The sequence below is a fragment of the Pocillopora damicornis genome, chromosome 11 (assembly GCF_964200805.1).
Source record: "Pocillopora damicornis chromosome 11, jaPocDami1.2, whole genome shotgun sequence".
Lineage (NCBI taxonomy): Eukaryota > Metazoa > Cnidaria > Anthozoa > Scleractinia > Pocilloporidae > Pocillopora > Pocillopora damicornis.
This window is the reverse complement of record NC_142680.1, coordinates 20014009-20033254: the sequence shown is the minus strand read 5'-3', so window position 1 is coordinate 20033254 and position 19246 is coordinate 20014009. Positions and strand designations below refer to the sequence as shown.

Below are 19246 nucleotides of genomic sequence, written 5' to 3'. Positions count from 1 at the left end.
GTCTTGTTCCCTGCCTCTCTATGCGGCCACAAAGGATGTCCTTTGTTCACGAACACTCCAGCATTTATCGCTAAACACAGCGGACGCACTCAACATAACAAGTTATGTATTATGTGGAGGATCTTTGATGACGATGACCATCAGCGTGGACAGACTTGTTATTGGGGCTGAGATACAAGCAAATTGTAACTTTGAAGTGAGCGCGTATCATTTTAGCTATCATTGGGCTTTATTCAGTGTCGCTGCTTTATATTATTTCATACACGCATAAATACATACATAGTTTAATCGCTCGTCCCCAAGGGCCTCTTCAGAGTGAATGCTACATCAGGAGTTCAAGAAAAAAAAAATTATTTACTTTTCTTTGACATGAAAGACATATCCTGATGCAATGTAAATAAGACAGGCTGGTAGAAAAGTTTTATTTGAAATTATCAAAGAAGTCATTAAGGTCTCAGTGATGGTCGCTCCGCGGATGTTGTTCAGACAAAATATCTCTTGCTGCAATCAAAGATAAACTGTAAGAAGAAAGAAACGAGTGACAGAATAATGTTGATATCAAATTTCACAAGAAGTGGAACACAGATGAAAACACTTGAAGAAATAATATGTTCTTCCTCTTTGGTGGGTGGGCTTCAAAAAGCATCACTTTCTTTCGCAGCAGTTAACATTCTCCTCTCCATCACAGCATTTGTTGGAAATTCTCTCATCCTCATTGCCCTTCACAAGGAATCTTCCCTCCATCCGCCGTCCAAACTCTTGTATCGTTGTCTGGCAACAACTGATCTGTTAGTTGGTCTCGTTAGCCAGCCTCTCGCTGCTTCTAGCTGGATGTTTATTACTCACGAACACTGGATTCCTTGTCGATACGTTAGTACCGCGGCCGTTATCACAAGCCACGTATTATGTGGAGTGTCTTTGTTGACAATGACGGCCATAAGCGTGGACAGACTTCTCGCCCTGTCATTAGGGCTGAGGTACAGATATATTGTAACTTTTAAGCGCACATCTATCGTTGTAGTTACCTTTTGGGTTCAATCCAGTGTCGCTGCTTTATGTTACGCGTTAGATTACCGCATATACATTTGGTATGGTATTACAGTTATACCATTATCTTACTTTATCTCAATTGTGTCTTACACAAAAATTTTTTGCGCTCTAAATCATCATCATACACAAATACAAGATCATGTTCAACAACAGCCGAGCCAACCAAATGCAGTGAATACCACACAATACAAAAAGGCAGTGTACAATGCACTGTGGGTTCAGTTGGCATTAATTATTTGTTATTTCCCGTATTATTATGGTTTAGTGGAAATTGCAATTAGACAGAGCAAAATTTATTCATCGCACCTAGTCATCAGAGCGGGTGTAACGTCTACAGTAATTTACTTTAACTCAACGTTAAATCCGTTTCTGTACTGCTGGAAAATAAGTGAAGTGAGACAAGCAGTAAAGCAAATGATCAGACAAGCATTTAGCTGTCCATAAGGTAAGATCTACCCCGAATTATGCTCGTATTAATACATTCTAAGAATAGTTATTCAGTCACGATCATTACTTTAGAACTCTATTCAGATACGTGAATGGATAGGTAAAAAATAAGCAGAAAAATAAAGTTGTTGCCCAAGGTTTGTACGAAGTCTGCTTTTTCGCACGTAGAAAACTGAAGGAAAGGAAATGGAAAACCAACTTTATTACACTCTATCATGAATACAACAAGTCTTAATCGAAGGAAAGATATACATGCACCGCAGGACTGAACTTTAAATTTTGAGTTTGTCCAGGCAAATGTATAGAGTTGATAGTAACACTAAATCATTACCTTATTAGCGAAAGTTTTCTGAGTTAAGATAGATCGTTTCAAGCTGATAGCAAAGATTCACTTGTGCTCGCCTCTTATAGCTAATTACTACCAACGAAGAAATTGTGAGGTGTGACATTTTATAAAGGACACGCTGGTTAAAGCGTGTTTTTTTTTTTTTTTTCCGGTTCGATGGAAATCATGGAGAAAAAAAATGCAAGGAAGATCCTAGAATAGGAATGAAAAAAGAGCATTGAATTGACAAACTCATTTTGTCTATTTTTAAAATTCGATAACGGTAATTACGGGTTTTGAATTTTTTCTAACAAACAAACAACAAACCGAGTGAGGTTTTTGCTTTGTCATATTGCAAAACAAAAATGTTGCAGATGTCTTTTTACGTTTTCCTCAAAATGCAAATGTAAACCTAAATTTAAACTTTTATTTTGATTTTTTTACTTTTGATATTTTTTATTTGGCTTGATCTTTTGTATTTTTAGTTTTCCAAGGGTAAAAATGCCTCAAGACCTGTAAAAATCTCACCAACAAAATAATAGTTTTACTTCATGATAGAGAGGAAAGGGTTTTTATCAGCGCTATAAAATAGGCATTTTACAGATGTCTCTTTGCTTGCCACTTAGAGGAATATCATACCTAAGGCAAATAATGTCGGAAAATTTAAAAGGCAATTCTTTTTTGTTTGTTCCGAACTTACGCGACATACATAGTTTGCCCACGCATTGTGAACAATAAAAGCCGCTGAGGAAGTCTTTTTAAGATAACGATAGGAAAGAAGGGTTTAAGTGACAGTGAAAAGGAACAGTCATTTAAAATGTGTTCCGGCTAAAGTGAATGTTAAGTGCCTTTCGATTTCACTGGAAAAGGCCTAAAGAAATACCAGACTTCTAGGGGTCTTCGTGTTCAGTTATTTATTTCTTCTTGTGTATTGTTAGCAGAAAGGGAAGAATTGCAAACAATTGCCAGTTTTTAAAACAATCGTTTCCCCTCTTTGTTCATCTGATTGAGAAACGATACACCAGCTAAATCCACTGAGAACATTTTTTGACACTTCCACGACACGATTAACAGCTGTACAAACATTTTTGGAATAGTAAATGCTATTGAGAGTTCGTTATGTCAATCTTTTTAAAAGGGTAAAGCTTAGCAGGTGTCGATAAGACAAACATTTCTTACTGCAATTTGCCGGGAAAGTCGACCACTGTTCATTGGACTGCGCTGCAAAAAAGACGACAACAAATATAACACGAAGTGGAATGCAGCAAACATTTGTAGAACTGGTTTGTTCCCCATATTCGCTCCGTGGATTACAACAGCAAGCAATATATTTGTCAGCAGTCAATATTTTCTCCTCCATCAGAGCATTTCTTGGGAATTCTCCTATTCTTGTTACCCTTGATAAGGAATCTCCCTCCATCCGCCGTCCAAACTCATGTCAAGTTGTCTGGCAACAACTGATCTGTTGGTTGGTCTTGTTAGTGTCGTAAATGGTGTTTTGGAGAAATTAATTTCAGTGCCATGCATGCAAGGACATTTTAGAATACAAAGGTAGAATAATTTCAAATTAACAATAATTTTAGGTGATTCTCTATCCGTGTTAAAGAATCATCTGTTACTACGAACTGAAATTGATAGTGATGATCTAAGCCTGTTATCCTCTGGAGCTCCCTGTGGTAAAATTGCTATATCTTTTGACTAAATAGGCAGTTTGCATTTCATTTTGAATAGATAAACCCTGCTGCGAAATCAGCGAAATTTTCTGCGCAAATGTTATCACAGACAGTGAGCCAGTTAAAGTCATCGTGGCTAGGTTTGTAATGTCATGAAAAAAAGTATCTCTCGTTACTCACAGTTACAAATACCGTGCATAAAAACGAAATAGCCGTTTGCTGAGTTGCAAAATGATGAACATTTGCTGGTATTTATACTGATTGTCTCTCGAGCTCCCTTTAAAGAAACACGACTCTCCTGGATAACATTTCTGCACCTAATCAACTTTTCAAACGAAGGTCAATGTCAGTCTTTCTCTTTCAATACTTACATGTTTGCCTGAATCAAATTCATCTGAAAAGGGCAAATACATTCTGATAAACTTCCTGTTTTTACCTGTGTAACAGGCAATTAATTTGCCGAGAGAAATATTTAATTTCTGGCCTAGAGGGTGATTCTACCCTTTTCAAAAACAGAAAAGGACATTTCAGACGACCTACGGTCTTTAATTTGAAATCACTAATTATTTTATCAAAATGAAATAAATACTAACAGGTTAGAAAAATCAAGGGAATTTAGCTCAGTATAGCCAGAACAAAAGGCTACAGAATTGCTTCTCACTGAGAAATTGGGCCCTTTCATGGCTAATGATAATTGCAAGGAACAGCTGCTACAAAATTCGAGATGAGATGATGTTTTTTTTCCACAAAATATAGAGTTTGAGCTCGATTTCAAAACAGAAAACTTTATTAAGCATGTCAGGTCATGTGAATCCTCTTACAAAATTAAGGTTTAAGTGATAACCACCGCGCGGGAGCTTTCTAAACGAAAGATCTCTCGTTGCAGTTATAGATAAATTGCAGGGAAAAGGAAGCGACCGTTTACCAAACTGCAGAAAGGTGACGACATAAACTGATCTAATATAACAGGCGGTGGAATAGAGACGGTCTGAGGTTGGATTCCTCTCGGGGACTCAAAGTTTTTTTCTATGTCCCACGCTCTTGACAAGACGAAAAACATCTCTCTATATTTCTTTACCGAGCTCAAAACTTACCATCTCTTTTATTCTGTTGACAAATTACAGATAACCTATAAGAAAAAAATTGCAACTTTTGCAGACTGATGGCGGCGACAAAGTCCACGGGGGATGGAACGCAGATGAGAACATTAGAAGATCTTGTATGCTCATCTTCTTTGGCGGGCGAATTGCAACAATACTCCTTACCTCTGTCAGCAGTCAACATTTTCTTTTCCCTGACAGCATTTCTTGGGAATTCACTGATCTTCATTGCACTTCACAAGATATCTTCCATTCATCCGCCATCCAAACTCTCGTATCGTTGTCTGGTAACAACTGATCTGTTGGTTGGTCTGGTAGGCCAGCCTCTCGTTGTCACTCTTTGGATGTCGGTTTTTCGTGAGCAGTGGAGATTTTGTCGATTCGCATGGGAGGCAGCCTTCGTTTCAGGGTATGGATTATCTTTAATGTCTTTGTTGACAATGGCAGCCATGAGCATGGACAGACTTCTCGCCCTGTTGTTGGGGCTGAGATACAAACAAACTGTAACTTTAAAGCGCACATATGTCATTGTCGTTACTCTTTGGATCATAACCGGTGTCGCTACTCTATGCCGCATGTTAGTGTTTCATATAGTGCAGTGGTTTGGTCGCATTATCATCTTATCTTGCCTATTAATCTCGATTGCTTCATATGCTAAGATTTTCCTCGCTCTTCGCCGTCATCAGGCTCAAATACAAGATCATGTTCAACAACAGCCGGGCCAACCAAATGCACTGAACATGGCGCAATACAGAAATGCAGTGTACAGTGCACTGTTGGTGCAGTTAGTATTACTTGCTTGTTACGTACCAGTTAGTGTAGTGGCAATTGTGATGGCTCACAGTCAAGCAAATTTATCACATTTAGTCGTCGCCCTGGGAATATCAGGCACCTTAGTTAACTTGAACTCGACGTTAAACCCGTTCCTATACTGCTGGAAGATTAGTGAAATGAGACAAGCACTGAAGCAGACAATCAGACAAGCACTTTGCTGTCTATGGACTTAGATCCCTCATGAGTGGCAATCGTGGCATAACTTTCAAAACTGACTTACAAAGTCACGGTTATTATAAGAGAATCAATTAAATCATTGCTGAAGCCGTTGTTGATATTCTTTACTTCTATATCATGAAAGAAAGTAAATCGAAACTCTGTAACCACACTCTGTAGCCGCACTTATCCTTACACCTTTACGACAACTTTTAGATTTTATTTCATCGTCTTGTCCTTCTAAGTAATATTTTATTGTCTTGTCTTTCTTAATAATATTTCTTAATAATATTTCTCATTAATATTTCATATGTTAGTATGAGGTAAAATTTTAAGGAGTAATTACAGAGAGCTGATGGGTGTGTTTCTCTTGACGGTAAAACAATATCAATTTTTTGTTTTTTTCTGAATAAATGCGCATGTCATTGACGCCCTGTAAATTAATACTGTATGTTTAACGCCACAACATGAATACACATTTAATCTATTTCCCAGATAGACGAATATCTATATGTAAAAAGTGTAGATGCGAATGTCAACTGAAAATAAACCATTGATACAAATATCTAAGTACAAATATAACAACAACAACAATAACGACAAGGAACATGAAATAGAAACAAAATTACAATTTGTGGCGTAACCAGGTCCGGTAGTAAAACTCTTGAACAAAAGCAACACGGCGCTAGTAAAAACTAACGAAACGACTGACTTTGTTGAAACCAACTGGCAATAAGAATTATCTAACGAAAACAACGCTTATGCTGGCGAGAAATAAATCGCTATCGGCGTTACGTAATTCATACACAACCTCACTAAAATAGAAACAGAACATTACAATAGTGATTCAAGTGAAAGAAAAACAATATAAAATAATTTCGCAGTTACTTGACAAATGCAAATTGTATAGTTGCCACACGCCCTCTTGCCGCACGGGTCGGTTACAAAGCCTTTTATGAAATCGAATTTGTTTTTTTATTAGAAAATGTCCATAATGCTTGTAAATTTGAGATGTTAATAATTTACTTGTGAACCATTCGAAATTGTGTTTAAAGAAGAACATTGAAGATAGAGATCTATCAGAAGCTCTCGTTTTTCCAAAATTGAACGTAACACTCCATCCTCTTCGCGTAGCTGTAAATGAATTTTTACTTGAGAAGACAAAGTTTCAAATAGTCTTTCAAATATGTTATGAAATGATAATACTACCATAGATGTCTATACTTTTGACTCCTGATGCTAATTTGTATAAGTTATCACATGATTTCCAGTGCAATTTGGAATAAATAGGCACGAGTAAATTTTTTTAAAGACTAACAAAGCAATTTGTGGTCTTTGGAAAAAATTAATAAGTGCTTGTTTATTCCAAATTGCACGAGAAAAATTATGTGATTACGTGTTAATAATATACTTGGAAAAATACGAGATGACATACGACAGGTGCAAAAATAATTTATTCAAATCGTGCGTTCGGTCAAAACAACCGTGCACAATCAAAACAATAATATGGAATGATATCTTCACTCTTTAAGGCGCAAAAAAGTTCAAGGAATTGTTCAGTCTGTGTCCGAATCACTTTCAATACAATGGAATCGTCGTTTCTGAGGTTTAATCATGTTTATTTTTAATTTCGGTGTTGGATCGCTTGAGCAAAGTGTTAAGCTGGGTCGGTTCGTAATTTTTGATTTCCTTGGAAATTCCCTTCTCTAAACACCACTTTTTCCAAACCGACAACCAGAAAGCAGTGCTTTTTACGGTGTTTTCGTTGTTTGAGCTGTTTTTCAGCCGTGGTGGCGAAAGAAAACCAACTTAAAACGCCGGCCATTGTTTCGCTCGCAAATTTTCAAATATTCAAATTTTGTTCCGACATTCAAGGCTCACATTCGATTAGCTATCTGTGGGTTTCTTCGATTATTGACCAATCAGAATGTCTGATTTAGTACTTTAGCAACCAATCAGAACTGAGTAATTTTTCCATGTATATTATTAATTCCCAAATTGAACTTTACCAATTAGCATAGTTTTGGCGCACAATAGACTCCCGAATGAAATGTCACAAAACATGTTTAGCTGGTCTTGTTCCTTGCCTCTCTATGCGGCCACTCATTGGATGTCCTTTGTTCACGAACACTGCAGCCTTTGTCGATAAAGGCTGCGGACGCAGTCTATATGACAAGCTATGCATTATATGGAGTGTCTTTGATGACGATGGCCATAAGCGTGGACAGACCTCTCGCCCTGTTATTGGGCGGAGATGCAAACAAATTGTAACTTTGAAGTGATCGTATATCATTGTAGCTACTATTTGGGCTTTATTCAGTGTCGCTGCTTTATATTATTTCATACATACATAAATACATACATAGTTTAATCGCTCGTCCCCACTGAGCTTTTCAAAGTCAATGCTACATCACAAAATTAAAAAAAAAAGTAATACCTGACCTCACAAGTTCAAGGGAAAAAACCATATTTACTTTTCTTTGACATGAAAGACGCATCCTGATGAAATGTAAATAAGAAAGGCTGGTAGAGAAGTTTTATTTGAAAACTATCAAAGAAGCCACTAAGGTCTCAGTGATCGTCGCCCAGCGAATGTTGTTCAGACAAAATATTTCTTGCTGCAATCAAAGATAAACTATAACAAAAAAGAAACAAGTGACAGAATAACGTTGATATCAAATTTCACAAGAAGTGGAACACAGATGAAAACATTTGAAGAACTGATATGTTCCCCCTCTTTAGTGGGTGGGCTTCAACAAGAATCACTTTCTTTTGCAGCACTCAACATTCTCCTCGCCATCACAGCATTTGTTGGGAATTCACTCATCCTTATTGCCCTTCACAAGGACTCTTCCCTCCATCCGCCGTCCAAACTCTTGTATCGTTGTCTGGCAACAACTGATCTGTTGGTTGGTCTCCTTAGCCAGCCTCTCGCTGCTTCCAGCTGGATTTTTATTGCTCACGAACACTGGATTCCTTGTCGATGCGCAATTACCGCTACCTATATCATAAGCTACGCACTATGTGGAGTGTCTTTGTTGACAATGGCGGCCATAAGCGTGGACAGACTTCTCGCCCTGTTATTGGGGCTGAAATACAGACAAATTGTCACTTTGAAGCGCACATATATCATTGTAGTTACCTTTTGGGTTCTATCCAGTGTCGCTGCTTTATGTTACGCGTTAGATTATCGCATATTCATTTGGTATGGTATTACAATTATACCATTATGTCACGTTATCTCAATTGTGTCGTACACAAAAATTTTTTGCGTTCTTGGTCATCATCATACACGAATACAAGATCATGTTCAACAACAGCCGAGCCAGTCGAATGCAGTCAATACCACACAATACAAAAAGGCAGTGTTCAATGCACTGTGGGTTCAGTTGGCATTAGTTGTTTGTTATTTGCCGTATGATTTAGTGGAAATTGTGATCAGACAAAGCAAAACTTATTCATCACACCTAGTCATCATGTGGGGTACAGCAAGCATATTAGCTTTCTTTAACTCAACGTTAAATCCGTTCCTTTACTGCTGGAAAATCAGTGAAGTGAGACGAGCAGTAAAGCAAACGATCAGACAAGCATTTAGCTTTCCATAAAGTGAGATCTACCCCAAATTATGCTCGTATTAATACATTCCAAGCATAATCATTTAGTCATGATTAGTACTTTAGAACTACACTCAGATATGTGAATGGATAGGCAAAAATAGGAAGCACAATGAAATTGTTGCCCAAGGCTTCTTTGAAGTCTGCTTTTTCGCACGCAAAGAACTGAAGGAAAGGAAATGGAAAACCCAACCTTATCATACTCTATCATGAATACAACAAGTCTCAATCGAAGGAAAAATCTGCATGCACCGCAGGGTTGATCTTTCAGTTTTGAGATGCCGAGGCAAATGCACAAAGTTGATGGTAACACTTAATCATAACCTTATCAGCGAAAGTTTTTTCTGAGTTAGGATGGATCGTTTCTAGATGATAGTAAAGATTTACTAGTCCTTGCCTCTTACTGCTAATTACTACCAACGAAGAAATTGTGGATGTGAGATTTTATAAAGGAAATGCTGGTTAAAGCGTGTTTTTTTTCTGGTTCGATGTAAATGATGGAGAAAAAATAATGGGAAGTTTCTAGAATAGGAATGAAATAAGAGTATTGATCTGTAAAACTAATTTTGCCTATCTTAAAAAATTCGATCACGGTATTTACGGGTTTTAAATTTTTTTTCTAACAATATACCCCGAGTGAGGTTTTGCTCGGTCATACTGGAAAATAAAAATGTTGCAGATGTCTTTCAACGTTTTCCTCTTAATGCAAATGCAAACCTAAATTCAAATTTTTCTTTTTTATTTTTTATTGTATATTTTTAACTATTTACTTTTTTTTTTAACTCACTATTTTAACCTTCTCCTCAAACGATTTACGTCTTGGCTTGACTTTTTTCATTTTCAGTTTTCCAAGGGTGGAAAAGCCTCAAGACCTATAAATATTTAAGAGGAAATGGGTTTTAGCAGCGATATAAAATAAGCATTTTGTATATGTCTCTTTGCTTGTCACTTACAACAAAATCGTACCTAAGGCAAATAATGTCGAAAAATTTGAAGACACATCTTTTTGTTTGTTCCGAATTTACGCGACATACATGTAGTTTGCCTACGCATTGTAAACAGTTAACGCCACAGAGGAAGTCTTTTTGAGATAAAAATAGGATAGAGGGGTTTCAGTGATAGTAGCAGAAACAGGCATTCAAAATATGTTCCGGCTAAAGTGAAGGTTAAGTGGCTTTCGGTGTCACTGGGAAAGGCCAAAAGAAATGTCAGCCTTCTAAGGGTCTTCGTCTTCAGAGTTATTCATTTCCTCTTGTGTATTTTTGGAAAGGGAAGAATTGCAAACAATTGCCAGTTTTTGAAAGAATCATTTCCTTTTTTGTTTCGTTTTGAGAAACGATACACCAGCTAGATCCACTGAGAACATTTTTTAACACTTTAACGACACGATTAACAGCTGTATAAACATTGTTGGAATAGTAAATGCTACTGAGAGTTCGTTATGTCAATCTTTTTAGGTAAGTAAAGCTTAGCAAGCTTAGCTGATAGGACAAACATGTCTAGCTCAATTAAAGCCGGGAAAAGTAGACCACTGTTGATTAGACTGCGTTGCAAAATGAAGACGAAAACAAATATAACACGAAGGGGAACATAACAAACATTTGAAGAAATGGTCTTTTCCCAATATTTGTTCGGTGGATTACAACAGCAATCAATATATTTGTGAGCAGTCAACATTCTCCTCTCCATCACGGCATTTCTTTTCCTTTTATTTAAAATTGTCTCCTTACTTAATAATGTGTATATAAGGCACAGCCATGATCGCTAAAAAATTGTCGTATTGCTTAAAGTGAGGAATTTCGTGGCTGCATTTTTAAGGAGTAAACGCTAATTACAAGGATGATTTAAATCACTAAAGCAGGGCAACATCACGTACATCTTAGAAGAAAACTTGACATGTCTTGTGACCGAGCAGGCAGTTCGTAAGAGCGTTATAAAATAAGAGAACGCTTCTGAGGAAGATTTTTAAGTAGATGTTGCTTAGGGGGTGGATTACTGTTGGTCGGGCAGGTATTGTGGAAAAAATAAAAAATATCTCGTGAATAAAGTCAAATTAGCCTACAGGAAACGACCCTTTTTCATTGAACTGCCTGATGATTTAGAATATTTTGTAGCGTTAATAGCGTCTCTCATCAAAAAGAAATGCGATTTTCTTCCCTTAAGTTTCATACATGATAAAAACCTTTTCAGAAAATGGTAGGTATTAATTTTTTATTTTTTTTTTGGTACCCGATCATTTGCCTGAGTAATTTTTTTTTTCAAGGAGTAGAAAAAAGACACGTTAAAATGTTTTCGCAAAGATACGAATTATATGCATTTCCTTTACATTCTACCCCTCTGACACAGTGCGCTTACTGAGAAGCCTGGGAAAGAGTTTCTTCATCCAATACTCAAATAATGATAGCAATAGCACAAATGTCTACGTGTGTCCTTCATTCTAATTCAGCCTAAGATATCTTCAGTAGTTAGATTGAACAAATAAGCTTAGCAAACACGTGACCTTTAGTCAAGTAAAAAAGCCTCCTGTTTTTTCTGTGTAAAAGGAGATGATTTGCTGATGTGCTAACAAGGAAGTCATTTCATGTGAATGTTAACACGAAAGAAAGTTGTTTGCCAATCATTTACTGCCGGGGCATAAGTGAAACGACACAAGCAATAAAACAAACAATCAGCTAAGCACTTGAAGGACACACGTAGATCATACTTAGGACACACTTAGGTCCCTCTTGTGTGGCAATCGTGGTATAACTTTCAAAACTGACTTACGGTTGAGTCACAGTTGTTATTATTAGAGAATCGATTAAATCATGGCTGAAGCACATCCTTTTCGCTTAGCTGTAGATGAATTTTGCCCGAGAAGACAAAGTTTCTAATAGTCTTTCATATATGTTGTGAAATGATGGCTCGTCCCCACAGGGCTTTTCAGAGTCGATGTAATGTTTCATTACAAAATTAAAAAAAAAGAAAAGTAATAGCTGATCACCTCACAAGTTCAAGGAAAAATCAACATTTACTTTTCTTTGACATTAAAGATTATATCCTGGTGTAGTTTAATTAAGACAGGCTGGTAGAGAAGTTTTATTTAAAAATTATCAAAGAAGCCATTAAGGTCTCAGTGATCGTCGCTCCGCGAATGTTGTTCAGACAAAATATTTCTTGCTGCAATCAAAGATAAACTATAAGGAAAAAGAAACAACTGACAGAATAATGTCGACAACAAATTTTAGTACAGGTGGAACACAGACGATAACATTTCAAGAACTGTTATGTTCTCACTCTTTGGTGGGTGGGCTTCAACAAGAATCACTTTCTTTCGCAGCACTCAACATTCTCCTCTCCATCACAGCATTTGTTGGCAATTCTCTCATCCTTGTTGCCCTTCACAAAGACTCTTCCCTTCATCCGCCGTCCAAACTCTTGTATCGTTGTCTGGCAACAACTGATCTGTTGGTTGGTCTTATAAGCCAGCCCCTGTCTGCTTCAAGCTGGATGCTTAGTGCTCACGAACACTGGATTCCTTGTCGATACGCAAGTACCGCGACCTTTATCACAAGCCATGTATTATGTGGGGTGTCTTTGTTGACAATGACGGCCATAAGCGTGGACAGACTTCTCGCCCTGTTATTGGGGCTGAGATACAGACAAATTGTAACTTTGAAGCGCACATATATCGTTGTCGTTACCTTCTGGGTTCAATCCAGTGTGGCTGCTTTATGTTACGCGTTAGATTACCGTATAGCCAATTGGTATGGCCTTACAGTTGTACCATTATGCTACGCTATCTCAATTGTGTCGTACACGAAAATCTTTTGCGCTCTAAGTCATCATCATGCACAAATACAAGATCATGTTCACCCAAATGCAATGAATACCACACAATACAAAAAGGCAGTGTACAATGCATTGTGGGTTCAGTTGGCATTAGTTGTTTGTTATTTGCCGTATGGTTTCGTGGAATTTATGATCAGACAAAGCAAAACTTATTCATCGCACCTAGTCATCATAGGGGGTGTGGCAGGCACATCAACTTTATTTAACTCAACGTTAAATCCGTTTCTGTACTGCTGGAAAATAAGTGAAGTGAGACAAGCAGTAAAGCAAACGATCAGAGAAGCATTTAGCTGTCAATAAGAATAGTTATTCAGTCACGATTATTACTTTTTTCAGATATGTGAGTAGATGAGAGATAAACAGGACAGTAAATTGTTGCCCAAGGCTTTTACGAAGTCTGCTTTTTCGCACGAAGACGACTGAAGGGAAGGAAATGGAAAAACCAACCCAATCACATTCTATCATGAATACAACAAGTCTTAATTCAATGAAAGTTCCACTTCAGATTTTGAGTCTGCCGAAGCAAATGCACAGAGTTGATAGCAACACTTTAGAATTACCTTATCAGCGAAAGTTTCTCTGAGTTCACTTCGTTTCCATCTGAGATGGATCGTTTCTAGCTGATAGTAAAGAATTACTTGTCCTTCCCTCTTATTGCTAATTAGTACCAACGAAGAAATTGTGAGATGTGAGATTTTATAAAGGACACGCTGGTTTAAAGCGTGTTTTTTCATTACCTGTCATTTTTTTTTTTCATAGGAGTATTGATTTGAGAAAACTCATTTTTCCTTCAAAATTCGATCACGGTATCTACGGTTTTTGAATTTCTTTCTAACAATTTACCCCGAGTGAGGTTTTGCTTAGTCATATTGAAAAATAATCTTGCAGATGTCTTTCAACGTTTTCCTTCAAATGCAAATGCAGACCTAAATTTAAGTTTTTTTACTATTATTATTTTGTATTGTATAATTCTATTTATTTACCTCTTTTTCTTATGTATTTATAGATTACCACTATTTCAACTTTCTCTTCAAACGATTAACGTCTTGGCTTAATCTTTTTATTTTCAGTTTTCTAAGGGTAGAATGCCTCAAGACCTATAAAGATCTCACAAAAAAAAACAAACCTTTTATTTTAGGATAGAGAAGAAAGGATATTTTTAGCAGCGCTATGAAATAAGCCTTTTGCAGATGTCTCTTTGCTTGGCACTTACATACAAAATCATATAAATAATGTTGAAAAATTCAAAGACACGTCTTTTTGTTTGTTCCGAATTTACGCGATATACATGTAGTTTGCCCACGCATTGTAAATGGTAAACGCCAATTAGGAAGTGTTTTTGAGATAAGAATAGGAAGGATGGATTTCAGTGACAGTAACAGAAACAGCCATTCAAAATATGTTCCGGCCAAAGTGAACGTTAAGTGGCTTTCGGTGTCACTGGAAAAGGCCAAAAGAAATGTTAGCCTTCTAGGGGTCTTCGTCTCCAGAGTTATTAATTTATTCTTGTGTATTGTTGGTAGAAAGGGAAGAATTGTAAACACCTGCCACTTTTTAAAACAATCGTTTTCCCTTTTGGTTTGTCTGATTGAGAAACGATACATCAGCTAAATCCACTAAGAATATTTTTTGACACTTCCACGACATGATTAGCAGTTGTACAAACATTGTTGGAATAGTAAATGCTACTGAGAGTTCGTTATGTCAATCTTTTTAGGTAAGTAAAGCTTAGCAGGTGCTGATAAGACAGACATTTCTTGCTGCAATTAAAGCCGGGAAAAGTGGACCACTGTTCATTAGACTGCGTTGCAAAATGAAGACGAAAACAAATAGAACACGAGGTGGAACGCAGCAAACATTTGAAGAAATGGTCTTTTCCCAATATTTGTTCAGTGGATTACAACCACAATCAATATATTTGTAAGCAGTCAACATTCTCCTCTCCATCACGGCATTTCTTTTTCTTTTTACTTGCAAATTGTCTCCTTACTTAATAAAGTGTATCTAAAGAACAGCCATGATCGCTAAAAAGAATTGTCATATTTGTCCCCTAAAAGGGATTTCGTGGCTGCATTTTTTAAAGAGTAAACGCTAATGACAAGGATGATTTAATTCACTGAAGCAGGGCAACATCACGTACATCTCAGAAGAAAACTTGACATAACTTGTCACAGAGCAGGAAATTTGTTAGAGCGTTATAAAATAAGAGAACGACTCTGAGAAATACTTTTAGGGAGATCTTGTTGAGAAGGTCAATTACTCTTGGTCGGCCAGGTATTGTGGAAACAATAAAAAATCTCTCGTAACATAAAATCAAATCAGCCTGCGGGAAACGACCCTTTTTCATTGAACTGCTTGATGATGGAGAATATTTCGTAGCGTTGATAATGTCTCTTGTCAAAAAGAAATCGATTTTCTTCTCTAAAATTTCATACATAGTAACTTTTTCAGAAAATGTTAAGTATCGATTTTTTTTATTTTAATATCCCATCATTCGCCATTTGTCATTTGTTTTTTTAAGGAGTAGAAAAAAGACGCGGTAAAATGTTTTCGCAAAGAAACGAATTTTATGCATTTTCTTTACATTCTACCCCTCTGAGATGGTGCTCTTACGAAGAAGCCTGGAAAAGAGTTTCTTCATCCATTACTGAAATGATGATAGAAATGGCACATATGTCTACGCATGTCCTTCATTCTGATTCAGCCTAAGATGTCTTCAGTAGCTATATTAAACAAATAAGCTTAGAAAACACGTGACGTTTTGTCAAGTAAAAAACCCTCCCGTTTTTTTTCTGTGTAAAAGGAGATGTTTTGATGATATGCTACCAAGGAAGTCATTTCATGTGAATGTTAACACAAGAGAAAGTTGTTTCCCAATCGTTTACTGCCGGGAGATAAGTGAAACGACACAAGCAATGAAACAAGCAATCAGCTAAGCACTTTGCTGTCCATGAATTAGAATGAAGGACATACGTAGATCATACTTAGGAAATACGTAGATCCCTCTTGTGTGGCAATCGTGGCATAACTTTCAAAACTGACTTACGGTTGAGTCACGGTTATTATTAGATAATCAATTAAATCATTTCTGAAGCCGTTGTTGATATTCTTTACTTCCATAACATGAAAGAAAGTAAATCGAAACTCTGTTACCACACTCTGTAGCGGCAATTATCCTTACACTTTTACGACAACACATAATCGAAACGATTTTACTTTATTGTCTTGTCTTTCTTATTAATATCTAAGTAAGGGATAAAATTTCAAAGAGTAAAGACAGAGAACTGTTGGGTGGATCTGTTTCTTGATTGTAAGATAATATTAAATTTTTCTGAAAAAGTGCGTAGTTCATTAATTACGCCCTATTGCCGTGCGAGTCGGTTACAAGGCCTGCTGTACAAACTAATTTGCTTTGTTATTAGAAAGTGTCCATAATGCTCATGAATTTAGGAGAAGTTTGTACTACTTGTAAACGATTCGAAAGTCTGTGTAAAGAAGAAAATTGACAAAAGAGATCTATCAAAACCTCTCGTTCTTCCAAAATTGAAAGTGACACCCCATCCTCTTCGCTTAGCTGTAGGTGAATTTCACCTAAGAAGACAAAGTTTCTAATAGTCTTTCAAATATGTTGTGAAATGATGGCTCGTCTCCACGGGGCTATTCAGAGTCTAATGTACAAGATTTAAAAAAAGAGTAATACCTGTTCACCACACAAGTACACTGAGGAAAAAAAACAACACTTACTTTTCTTTGACATAAAAGATATATCCTGATGCAATTTAAGTAAGAAAGGCTGGTAGAGAGGTTTTATTTTTATTTTTCAAAAATTATCAAAGAAGCCATTAAAGTCTCAGTGATCGTCGCGCGGCGAATGTTGTCCAGACAAAACATTTCTTGCTGCAAACAAAGATAAACTGTAAGAAAAAGAAAACAAGTAACAAAATAATGTCGACAACAAATTTCAGTACAGGTGGAACACAGACGAAAACATTTGAAGAACTCCTATGTTCTCCCTCCTTGGTGAGTAGACTTCAACAAGAATCACTTTCTTTCGCAGCACTCATCATTCTCCTCTCATCCTTGTTGCCCTTAACAAGGAATCTTCCCTTCATCCGCCGTCCAAACTCTTCTATCGTTGTCTGGCAACAACTGATCTGTTGGTTTCTCTCGTTTCTAGCTGATAGCAAACATTTTCTTGTCCTTGCCTCTTACTGCTAATTACTACCAACGAAGAAATTGTGAGATGTAAGATTTTATAAAGCACACGCTGGTTTAAAGCGTTTTTTTCAGTTATTACCTGTCATTTTCTATGTTGTCACATCTAATTCTGGTTCGACGGAAATCATGGAGAAAAATGAAATAGGAGTATTGATTTGAAAAAACTTATTTTGCCTTCCAAATTCGATCACGGTATTTACGGTTTTGAGAGGAAAGGGTTTTTAGCAGCGCTATAAAATAAGCATTTTGTAGATGTCTCTTTGCTTGTCACTTACAGCAAAATCATACCTAAGGCAAATAAGGTCGAAAAATTTAAAGACACATTTTTTTGTTTGTTCCGAATTTACGCGACATACATGTAGTTTGCCCACGCATTGTAAACGGTAAACGCCATTGAGGAAGTCTTTTTGAGAGAAGAATAGGAAAGAGGGCTTTAAGTGATAGTGAACAGGAAGAGGTACTCAAAATATGTTCCGGCTAAAGTGAACGTTAATTGGCTTTCGATGTCAGTGGAAAAGGCCTAAAGAAACGTCAGCCTTCTAGGGGTCTTCGTCTTCAGAGTTATTCATTTCCTCTTGTGTATTGCAGGTAGAAAGGGAAGAATTGCAAACAATTGCCAGTTTTTAAAACAATCGTTTCCTCTTTTGGTTCGTATTGAGAAAACGATACACCAGCTAAATCCACTGAGAACATGTTTTGACACTTCTATGACACAATTAAGAGCTCTACAATCATTGTTGGAATAGTAATTTCTGCTGGGAGTTCGTTATGTCAATCTTTTTCGGGAAGTAAAGCTTAGCAAGTGCTGATAAGACAAACATGTCTTGCTGCGATTAACACCGGGGAAAGTAAATCACTGTTGATTAGACTGCGTTGCAAAATGAAGACGAAAACAAATATAACACGAGGTGGAACGCAGCAAATATTTGAAGAAATGGTCTTTTCCCAATATTTGTTTGGTGGATTACAACCACAATCAATATATTTGTAAGCAGTCAACATTCTCCTCTCCATCGCATCATTTCTTGTGCTTTTTACTTACAAATTGTCTCCTTTTTTTAATAATGTGAATGTAAGGCACAGCCATGATCGCTAAAAAAGTTGTCATATTTTTGAAAGGGATTTCGTGGCTGCATTTTTAAGGAGTAAACGCTAGTGACAAGGATGATTTAATTCACCAAAGCCGGGAAACATCACGTACACCTCAGAAGAAAACTTGACATGTCTTGTCACAGAGCAGGCAGTTCGTAAGAGCGTTATAAAATTAGAGAACACTACTGAGAAATACTTTTAAGGAGATCTTGTTAAGAAGGTGAATTACTCTTAGCCGAGTCGGTATTGTGGAAACAATAAAAAATCTCTCGTAACATAAAATCAAATTAACCTGCAAGAAATGACCCTTTTTCATTGAACTGCCTGATGATGGAGAATATTTTGTACCGTTAACAATGTCTCTTGTCAAAAAGAAATGCGATTTTCTTCTCTAAAATTTCATACATAGTAACTTTTTTAGAAAATGGTAAGTATCGATTCCTTTTTTAATATCCCATCATTTGCCTAAGAAATTTGTTTTTTCAAGGGGTAGAAAAAAGAAACGGTAAAATTTTTTCGCAAAGAAACGAATTTCATGCATTTTCTTTACATTCTACCCCTCTGAGATGGTGCTCTTACGAAGAAGCCTGGGAAAGAGTTTCTTCATCCAATACTGAAATAATGATAGAAATGGCACATATGTCTACGTATGTCCTTGATTCTTATTCAGCCTAAGATATCTTCAGTAGCTACATTAAACAAATGCACTTAGCAAACACGTGACCTTTTGTCAAGTAAAAAATCCTCCCGTTTTTTCTGTGTAAAAGGAGATGTTTTGATGATATGCTACCAAGGAAGTCATTTCATGTGAATGTTAACACGAGAGAAAGTCGTTTCCCAATCGTTTACTGCCGGGAAATAAGTGAAACGACACAAGCAATAAAACAAGCAATCAGCTAAGCACTT

General features: G+C 36.7%; 4 protein-coding genes across 4 annotated transcripts; all 4 read left to right on the top strand.

The window, feature by feature from the left end:
• Positions 1–411: 411 nt before the first annotated feature.
• On the top strand, positions 412–1621 carry LOC113678489 (melanocyte-stimulating hormone receptor). The gene has a single exon (XM_027195371.2). It carries the CDS (start codon positions 550–552, stop codon positions 1492–1494), a length of 945 nt encoding a protein of 314 aa, XP_027051172.2. The 5' UTR covers positions 412–549; the 3' UTR covers positions 1495–1621.
• A 2903-nt stretch (positions 1622–4524) lies between these two features.
• Positions 4525–6151, top strand: LOC149038076 (adenosine receptor A2a-like). The gene has a single exon (XM_089188547.1). It carries the CDS (start codon positions 4658–4660, stop codon positions 5600–5602), a length of 945 nt encoding a protein of 314 aa, XP_089044673.1. The 5' UTR covers positions 4525–4657; the 3' UTR covers positions 5603–6151.
• Positions 6152–7703: 1552 nt separating this feature from the next.
• On the top strand, positions 7704–9414 carry LOC149038075 (melanocyte-stimulating hormone receptor-like). Its single transcript, XM_089186748.1, has one exon. It carries the CDS (start codon positions 8288–8290, stop codon positions 9188–9190), a length of 903 nt encoding a protein of 300 aa, XP_089042874.1. The 5' UTR covers positions 7704–8287; the 3' UTR covers positions 9191–9414.
• A 1000-nt stretch (positions 9415–10414) lies between these two features.
• On the top strand, positions 10415–13750 carry LOC149038074 (melanocyte-stimulating hormone receptor-like). The gene has a single exon (XM_089186747.1). It carries the CDS (start codon positions 12407–12409, stop codon positions 13328–13330), a length of 924 nt encoding a protein of 307 aa, XP_089042873.1. The 5' UTR covers positions 10415–12406; the 3' UTR covers positions 13331–13750.
• Positions 13751–19246: the final 5496 nt, after the last annotated feature.

Excerpts from the sequence above, each read along its gene's own strand:
- LOC113678489 (XM_027195371.2), top strand. The coding sequence starts at position 550 with ATGTTGATATCAAATTTCACAAGAAGTGGAACACAGATGAAAACACTT.
- LOC149038075 (XM_089186748.1), top strand. The coding sequence starts at position 8,288 with ATGAAAACATTTGAAGAACTGATATGTTCCCCCTCTTTAGTGGGTGGG.
- LOC149038076 (XM_089188547.1), top strand. The coding sequence starts at position 4,658 with ATGGCGGCGACAAAGTCCACGGGGGATGGAACGCAGATGAGAACATTA.
- LOC149038074 (XM_089186747.1), top strand. The coding sequence starts at position 12,407 with ATGTCGACAACAAATTTTAGTACAGGTGGAACACAGACGATAACATTT.